The sequence below is a fragment of the Nansenia antarctica genome (genome assembly GCF_963989245.1).
Source record: "Nansenia antarctica genome assembly, chromosome: 2".
Taxonomy (NCBI): Eukaryota; Metazoa; Chordata; class Actinopteri; order Argentiniformes; family Microstomatidae; genus Nansenia; species Nansenia antarctica.
Window position 1 is genome coordinate 12,129,366 of NC_137675.1, and position 10,000 is coordinate 12,139,365.

At 42.7% G+C, this 10,000-nt stretch overlaps 1 protein-coding gene across 1 annotated transcript; it reads right to left on the reverse strand.

Moving 5' to 3' along the window:
• Positions 1-1,186: 1,186 nt before the first annotated feature.
• On the reverse strand, positions 1,187-5,975 carry ccr7 (chemokine (C-C motif) receptor 7; the record flags this gene model as incomplete). Its single annotated transcript, XM_080522700.1, has 4 exons — positions 1,187-1,528; positions 1,994-2,737; positions 3,453-3,502; positions 5,960-5,975. 4 exons carry the CDS (start codon positions 5,973-5,975, stop codon positions 1,187-1,189), a joined length of 1,152 nt encoding a protein of 383 aa, XP_080378826.1.
• Between the last annotated feature and the right edge of the window lie 4,025 nt (positions 5,976-10,000).

Consider the following 10,000-nt stretch of genomic DNA (forward strand, 5'->3'; position numbering starts at 1 on the left):
TGATGTTAGCTGTGGCATCAACCACATGTTGTGGTTCCCTGTTTGTTCTTTAGTTTTTACAGTATGTGGGTGCTGCACGTTGTGATGGAGTGATGTCGTTTTGCAAGTGATCCATACAGTGTGAGCACTTTGGGTGTCTAGAAAAGAGCTATATAAATGCAATCAATTATTATTATGAATGAATATGCTTTTAGTTTAGCCAGTAGTAAATCATTGGTTGCTGTCGTGTAGGGGCTTAAAAGTAAAGAACTCAAAATAGTAAAAATGTCACTCATTCTTTATTTACAAGAATAAAAAGTTACGGTACATTACAGCAAATAAGAAATTACAAAAGACAAGATATGAAGCAGCTCTCAATAGTAGGAGAAACTCTCTAACTCTTATAGGATACATTCAAAATCATAGAAATATAATTAATAGAACACTTTCCTTCAGTCCTAAGAGGGACTATATGGCCATTTTATTCTATCATTCTATTTCTATGATTAAAATACGCTTATATACAATACATAATGGTAATGGACACGATAAATGCAGTTTAAACCCTTCAATGACCTGTAAAATAACATGTGGAAACACTTGTAACAGTTGGTGGCGTAAATAAAATATATACAAGACAAATTAAACATTTACTTCAAAAAGGCATTCTTAACATGTTACATGTTGTATAACATGGAGTTGTACAGATGAATGTCCATGGAGGGCAATGGGGGGTTACGATTCGGGGGTTCAAAGGTCAAATCCATGGTGAAACAGCTCATTTGACAGCCCACGGCAACAATGTTTTGTTTTTTTTTCAATTCAATGATTCTCTACGTTATTAATATCAATTACAGTGAATAATGTTCTCTTTTGGAGGTAGAAATCGGAGGACGGGTTCATTTTAATGCCTGAAACGGAATTAGAAGTGGTATTTTGTTTGATCCCATTCCTCATTCAGTTCCATGCATTACAATCATCCCATCCTCCGTTGTTATAGGTTGTGGTGGTGTCTGTCATGTTTATGGCTTGTTGTAGGTTGTGGTCCTCTGTGGCACAGTTGGTAGAGCATGGTGCTAACAGTGCTTATGCTGTGTGTTCGATTCCTGCAAGGACCATATACTGAAATGTATGCACTCATTGCAATGTAAGTTGGTTTGGATAAAAGCGTCAGCTAAATGGCATAATATGGTGGTCTCTGTCATGTTTATGGGTTGTAGGTCGTGGTGGTCTCTGTCTCCGTGGGAGCGGAGCTTCTCCTTCTCCCTAGCGTGTACTGGAAGAAGCGCGCCTGGCTCACACAGCCCAGGTCCTTCATCAGCTTCAGCAGGTCGTTGCGGAACTTCACCCCCACGAAGGCGTACACGAACGGGTTGAGGCAGCAGCGGAGGAAGGCCAGACTCTGGGTCACGTCGGAGGCGAACATGAGGCCGCTGTCGTAAGAGCAGTCTTTACTGCCCCCGCTGGCCGTGTCCAGAGTGGTCAGGAGGAGGACAATGTTGTAGGGCAGTTGGCAGACAAGGAAGACGAGCACCACTGCGAAGATGACCTGCAATGAAGCAACCATTGTATTTGTTAATTAACTAATTAAATCATTCAACCTTTACTTATACAGGTAAGTCAATTAAGACGATTCTTATTTGTAATACATATCATATAAATGGCATACAGTATTGTTACTACTGCTGCTGTTAAGTACCAGTATAAGCGGTCCCACAGGGAATTGAACCCACAACTTAAGCACACAACCCACAACTCTAGCAAGTGAGCTACACAGGACCATACTAAACCATGTATGGCCATGACCATATATGACAGATGGGGTTCGAACCCAGGTCTCTCACGCTGGAGACCCAAGATAGATCTACTATTAAACCAAAAGGAGATCCTCCAGATATGAGGGCAACACTTGAGACTTCATCTCTCTGGCAGGGCTACCGATCAGAGAAACATGCTTTCCAAATCACCTCCTCTACACATACAGTCCATAACCGCAACATCCCATAGACAATACCTTGATGGCCTTGTTTTTCTCGAAGCTCCGTGCCTGGCACAGAGTCCACACGATGGCGCTGTAGCAGAACCCCATGACCAGGAGGGGCACGCAGAACCCCAGCACCATCTGACTGGCCTGGATGCCCACGCGGAGACTCCCCGACCTCCCCGTGGCGTACGGCGTGCAGGTCCGGTTGCTGATGTCGGTGTAGGTCATCTCCGGGACGGAACAGAACACCGCCGTGAACCAGATGACCACGGACGACACCTTGCTGAATAACACGGCCCGGGCGCGGTGGCGGTGGGCAGAGACCGCCCTGGCGATGGCGAAGTAGCGGTCGATGCTGATGAAGGTCAGGAGGAACATCCCGCTGTAGAAGCTGACCTTGTAAGCCGTGTGCATGATTTTGCACGTCGCCAGGCCTAACACCCACTCCGTCATGGAGTTGGCCGCCCAGAAGGGGAGAGAGAGGGCGAAGAGGAGGTCGGCGAAGGACAGGTTGAGGAGGTAGACGTCCGTCATGGTCTTGAGGCGCTTGAAGTAGAAGTAGGTGAGGATGACCAGGATGTTGCCGGTCAGACCCAGGAAGCAGAGGATGGTGTAGAACGTTGGCGTGAACCAGGAACGGAAATGGCGGTTGGAGGACTTCTCGCACTCCTGGGCCCAGTCGCGGTAGTCAACGCTGGTGTCGGTGATGTCCTCGTATTCGTACTCTGTCGTGGAAGTGAAGGCGGTCGCGTTTTCACCGTGAGACAAACTCATCTGGAACAAAGACAAGTAGGGATATGTCAATCATGGTCAGGTTGTGAGGCTGTGTGCATTGACGACTTATTTATTTTAATTTGATTGTTTTTGTTATTTATTGTTATGTATGTTGATGTTTTTCTCCTTTGTTATATGTTCTGTGATGTTATGTTGATGTCTTTCTTCTTTATTATATGTTTTTATGATGATTTCTTCTATATTTTCTGTGTGGACCCCAGGATGCTTTAAAAATATATATTATAATGTATTCATTATATTTGTTTTCTCTCTTTGTCATTGTTATTATATAGGTGTTGATGTGCTGTTTGAATATGGGAATTCATATCATTTGAGAGATTTAGGTTCAGAGGAAAGTAATTGAAAATGCATTTGACTTTGGTCTAGTGGTTAGCACTACTGAAAGATGGGTGTCTGAAATAACAGACAGTCCCCAGACAGACAGTCCCCAGACAGTCTGCCATTCAAGCAAAACACACCAACTGTTAGGAAGTGGTAAGGTTATATGTCACAGGGCCTAATTACTAGTGCTGATCTAAGATCAGGTGCCCATCTGTGACTATCATCTTATTCATTATGATCTACAGTTTCCATGGTTATGTGTATGTAGTCGCAATCAAGTGGATTTATCATTGACTTGATGATCTGGATAATGATTCTGGTTGGTTTAAAGTATGAATGTTAACATCAAACTAAGCTTGTGTCTTTGTCTTACCTTGAGGTATAAGGTGCAAATCAGCAGAACTGGTGCAAGGCCTGGGATCCCTGGGAATCAGAAAGGATGAGGATTAAACACTATGACCGTGACTGGATCAAGACTACCATACCTGTAGGTCAGGGGAGACTGGTGGAGGTACATACATCTTAGGACGGGTTCATTGTAACGCATGGAACGGAATGAGGAATGGTGTTGAATGGTGTCAAACACACATCCTCATTCCATCCATTACAATGAGCCCGTCCTCTGATTTTTACCTCCACCAACCTTCCCTGAGACTACCATAGGCCCTGGTAAATGCACCTTCCAAAGTGCTTTACATGGCTTCTCATTCACCCATTCACACACACATTCACACACCAATGGCAGCAAACCACCATGCAAGGCTCCGGCCTGCTCATTGGGAGCAATTGTGGGTTCAGTGTCTTGCCCAAGGACACCTCGACACATGGCCAGCCGGGGATCGAGCCGCCGAACCACCATGCCGTGCTGCCATGACATAAATGTAACTAAATGTGTTACACCACTAACACGCACCATCATCAGAACATAATATCAGAGATGACCAAGTGTTACCATAGTCATCATGTTCAAGGGCATTCAAACTGAAACAGCTCCTACTGGACTGATTTGATGATGAAGGAACACAGCTTTGAGGAGAGTTAATGGTTGACTACAGTTTATAGATTTTGTCACTTATGAAACAGTTGGGTATAGTTATTTCTCATCACAACCTGTTTTTACAAGAATGTCAATAATGACTCAAATGTCAGTTTCATAGTAGTTTTTCATGGTTATTCCCCCCTTTGTCCCTACTCTACCTACTGTAGGTTTCGCACCCTTCACCCAAGGTGCCCTTTGAAGCACTTCTGTGGAACTGCAAGGATCTGTTATTCTTCATATTGCATTATATGCAAATGCCTTGTCTAGAAGCTTCCACAATGGTTAGGAACACGACTCCTCACGTCCTCTCCTCCGTCCTCCACTCGTGTCCTACTGAAAAATGTTATTGGAGCAGAACATCGAGTTTCCTCCCCTTACATATCCTGCTGCAATGCTTTTTGGGGATGAAGCGGAGTGGAGGACAGAGGAGAGGACACTTGGAGAAAGGGCTATTGTCTCAACCTTTTGGAACCTTTCAGATCAACATGTAGTCTATAGGGGGAGGGGCCAGGGATTTGATTTGGAATTCAGCCTTCACAGCACCAGGTGCTACAAAGGTGTAGGGAGGAGGACACCTGGTGGCAACGAAAGGGAATGCAGCCCATTGATTGGCTGTAAAATATGTGATGTCAGTGTAGTCTATTGCCTATTACCTACAGTAATATGACCAACATTGAAACAAAACAGTACTTTGGTTATTGTTGTGTTGTTTTTAAAGAGAAAGAAATGAAATGAAATGAAATGAACCTTTATTTAACCAGGGAATTCCTTTGAGACGAGTCTCATTTTCGAAGGAGCCCTGGGAATGCTCACTCGCATTCACTCGCATTCTTACTCATTCATACTGCATGTTTCATTCATTCATGTGGGAGGAAACCGGAGTGCCCGGAGGAAACCCACGCGGCACGGGGAGAACATGCAAACTCCCACAGTGATTAAAAGGAGTCGAACCCAGCACCTTCCGAGACCGGGATTCGAACCCAGTACCTTGAGACTGTGACGCAGTGATCTTAACCACTCTGCCACCGTGCCTTGGGTACATGGTATCAATTTCAGCTCTGGCAACAACTTGATTGAACAACTATACTGAATGGAAACTCTTATTATGAACAGTTATAGTAATTCAATTACGCGTACTTTCCAGTTAGGATCAGCTGATTTAACTGGTTCACTGAGATAAAAAATAAAAGAAATAACAAATATACCTTGAATGGTATTCCACTGCTAGTTTGTTATAAGCATGCTCCCCTGAAGCGATCTATATAACATAATGTTCCCTTGTTAACCTACAGGAAGTACATCTAACACATACTTGGCCACAGCCACACGAACCCTACAGTATTACTTTGTGTGCACTGGTGATATACAAGCTTCTTCTTTTTTTTTGTTGCATAAAATGCATAGTTATTGATAAACAATAGTGCCTTTTTGAGAATGTTTAATTTATTTGTTTCACTTAAATGAAACCCCTACAATACTGAAAGGTCTACTCAGAAGAATGTCCATATCTGGGGAGGCTAGGGGAGGTAGTAATCGGAGAACAGCATCATTAATGCATCGAATGGAATAAGGAGTGGTATCAAACCACTGCATGGAGGTACTGCATAAGGTGCTACGTTGGTTTATGGAAGGAAACACGTGACATGAGAGCTTATAGTATATACTGTACAGTAGACTACCTTATAGTATATACTGTACAGTAGACTGCCTTATAGTATATACTGTACACAAGACTGCCACTTTTAACACTACAATTTACATTACCGGTACATTCAACATTGGTAGTACAGTATATTGAAATCACTTGGACATTCAAATGATCATGTATCAATCAAACTCACCATTGGCAGAGGTCATGATTATTCCGCTACTCTCTCACTGTCTCTCCTTCTGTCTCTCTCTCTCTCTTAGCAGACACGTTGTGAAAGTGGTGGGAGATGGTATACTATGTATAGATAGTGTGTGTGTGTGTGTGTGTGTGTGTGTGTGTGTGTGTGTGTGTGTGTGTGTGGTGTGTGTGTGTGTGTGTGTGGTGTGTGTGTGTGGTGTGTGTGTGTGTGTGTGTGTGTGTGTGGCTCTGCTAGGTTTTCCCCTTTGAACTTATTTGCTTGAGCGTGAAAAAACTGAAGCTAGTCTTCGTTCATGCCTTTGCTGCTTCTGCTTCTCTATAACCTGAATAGGACCATGCTTGCTGTTGTTTTCATAAGCATCAAGCAGGACAAAGCATAACATGAACAGAAACTGAACAAAAAACAACCTTATTGAGACATAGTGTTGCTGTTAAACTGCATAGTTGTACCACCAGGGTTAGGGTTAGGTCTATAGCAGGGGAGGCTGGCGGAGGTAGAAACCAGCCTCCCCTGGTCTATATTCTACCCTGAGATGAGGTGAGAGTCTACAGGGTGATAATACTAGGCAGCTCAGACTCATTCACACCTTCACCCCAAAAACAACACAGGAACCCCAATAGCACACAGTGACAAACAAACTACAAACGAAGAAAGAAACATTAAAGAAACAGTACTTGGAAAGTGTTTGCCATCAAGCTTGTGAGGTGTGTGATTTGAAGAAGGAAGTTGCTAGGTATAATAACCAATTCTAACCCATTCCAACCAATAATAACTCTCACTTCCTGTAATTATGACCTTTAAACACATTCTATTTGTGTTGTTTCAAGTTTGTGCTTCCTTCTTGGCCTGGTCTTCTTTTGTGGGCCAGTCAACCTCAATGGGACTTCCTTTGTTGTTAAAAAAAAAAAAAGAAGGAAATGTAACCTTTATTTATCCAGATATGTCTCATTGAGAATCCGTTTTACAAGAGACACTTGTTACAAGCAGGAGGAAGCTGGTGGAGGTATAAATCCAACCTGAGCCAACCTATGAAGGTGTTACTACACCACATGCGAGATCCAAAGCGTTGTCTTGTAACAGGGGAGGCTGGTGGAAGTAGAAATCGGAGGACAGGCTCATTGTAATGGTTTGATACCATTCTTCATTCCGTTCCATGCATTGCAATAAGCCCATCCTCCACCAGCCTCCCCTGTTACAAGACAACCCTTTGGATCTACTGTAGGATGTGGCCTAACACATGTAGTAACACCTTCATAGCAGTGGTGTAGTCTAGTTTTTTCTAGTGGGTATACTGTGATTTTCCCCTCCCAGCCTCATATCGTTCATTTCGGAACGCCATAAAAATACATCTGCGCTCCCTGTCTAATGTTATATATCTAACATTACATGTTATAAGGCTGATCTGTGCATGATAGTGCTGCATTTTGACATATTTCATGTCGCATTTCCCCCAGTTGATGGTGTATGACGCATTGACGCTATAGTCAGTCCCAATGGTCCAAAAGTCAAGTGCTTCGTAACACAGACGGGGTGAAATTTATGAATGAAAGTGTGAAAGTTCTGTCACAAAATGCCGTTACGTATCCTCGCGCATTTTTAAGTGGGTATACTGAAATCCTTGGCCTTTCCTAGTGGGTATACGGCGTAGTCCTGCGTATCACGTAGACTACACCACTGCTTCATAGGTTGGCTCAGACGTGGAGATGAAGATAAGAAAACACAGAAAGCATGTCTTGTTGAGACAACGTATCTATGCTGTTCATCACTGTATTGCGAAACCGACTTAATGTTCATAATCTGTTGAATGAAATTGAGAGAGAACTCGGAGGAGGGGCTCATTGTAATGCAGGGATGGTTTCAAACACACATGCATTACAATGAGCTCGTCCTGCATTCTGAGTAGTTTGTATAGCTGTGTGTATGTATGTGTTGTATGTGTTGTGTGTATTTAGTGTGGCTGTAGGATGTTTCATTTAAGTCCTCAAAAGTCTCATTATTTTTGCTCCAGAAGTCCCTTTCATCAATGGCATAAATGTGTACCACTGTCCAAACCACTGTTGATTTAGACAGTCACTACATTTGTTTTTACCATGGTGACAGTAGGTGTGTTGAATTGTTGTGATCACACACACACACACCTATTACTCCCGAAACACCAGAACTCTGCAGAGCTGCACACCTGCGTGCTTCTGCGGTTGCCACCAATTTGAAGCTTTCACTGCACACAGGAAAAGGAGCTAGCTAACCACATCACGTGATAGACTGCAGGGCAGAGGCTAGGTGTGTGTGTGTGTGTGTGTGTGTGTGTGTGTGTGTGTGTGTGTGTGTGCGTGTGCGTTTGTGCGTGCGCGTGTGTGTGTGTGTGTGTGTGAGTGTATGTGTGTGTGTGTGTGTGTGTGTGTGTGCGTGTGTGTGTATGTGTGTGCGTTAGATTATATTATATTAGATTTATTGTCCCCAGGGGGAAATTCATTTTCACACCACTGTACCATTGTGTGTGTACGTGTGTGTGTGTGTGTGTGTGTGTGTGTGTGTGTGTGTGTGTGTGTGTGTGTGTGTGTGTGTGTGCACTATTGTTCAACTGCAAAGCTATGACAAATCTCATCAAGGTTGCAGAGAGATGCTACTAATGTGGTTCCTGCACATGGAATCTCAGCAGAGAGAGCAAGCTGCAGAGGAAACAAACATTGTTTGAGAAAAATGTGTAAGGCTGTTTCTCAACACACTGTGCTAAGGTTATCGATATACTACTTATGTAGTATTGTAGCTTTTGATTGCAATCAATCAATCAATCAATCTTTATTATCCCAGAGTGAAATTATTTATTTCTTATTATTTGAGCGATGGGGGCATTATAACACAGTAACATCTGATAGAAATGCTGTTGTTTTTGAACAGGGGAACATGTAAACCTCTAACCTCATACCTCAGGATATGAGGAGGGGTACTGTGGGACAGCTCTATATGAAAACAGGAAACCAACGCATACTGCTTTTCATGTTGCCACTTCCTGTACAGTGTACAGGTAACGGCACTCTGACTCTCTGCACAGCATAGCACAGCACTGGTTGGCCTTTTAGAACTCATTCTGTCTTCTGTTGAAAATTCAGCCCATATAAACAAGCTTGATGACCTGTCGAATCAGAATGAGTAGATCGGACATGTCCAGTCAAACACTCCGTGGTTGGTGTACTGGCTTTAGAATGAGTAGAACAGACATTTAGATCAACATTCAAGTGGGTGTAGTGTCAGAAATCTTTGGTGTATCATTTGGTAGTTGAGGATTCAATACAGCTTAATTAAACATTGACATGCTGAAACATTGCATGGAAACATTGAATTAAAAAAGAAGCACACATCAACAACTTTACTTCTGGGTAGAAAAGTTTATTGGTATAAATATGTAAAAGAAAAAATGATTTTTAAGACATGGCATGTTTACGGCTCTGCACTTCGAGTTGCAAATACGATGAGATGAAAAACCACTCATATTCAAGCAAACTTTGATATTGTAACACTGCTTAAGTTTACGCCATAACGTTGACAGTAAGAGTCTGTTCTGGGCTGAAACATTTGAATACTGATAATAATAATAAAAATCATGACAAAAAGAATCATCATCATCATCATAATCATTATAATCATAATAATATCATAACATTGAGAGATTGTTCTAAGCATACAGCCTTTTGATTTTGATTGACCGCTAGCATACTTCAGAACACTGATAGACCATTGTGTACAGCATGGATGACACTGAGTCCTAGACACACAGAGGCTGCGTTCGTAAATTCGCTCTGAGAGCGCCGGAGCGCACACTAGGTTCAACGTCATAAAGGGACAAAGTAATTTGATTGGACAAGAGGCATTCCATGAGTGCTGATCAGATTTCCAGAGCGTATTTACGAACGCACCCAGAGTTGGGCACCAAAGGTTCCATAACAATCAAATTCCACAGAAAAATTCTGTAATTCTACCAGAACCAGAATTCTATCCACAAGCTTGGACAAAGATCTTGCTAAGTTTAGCTTT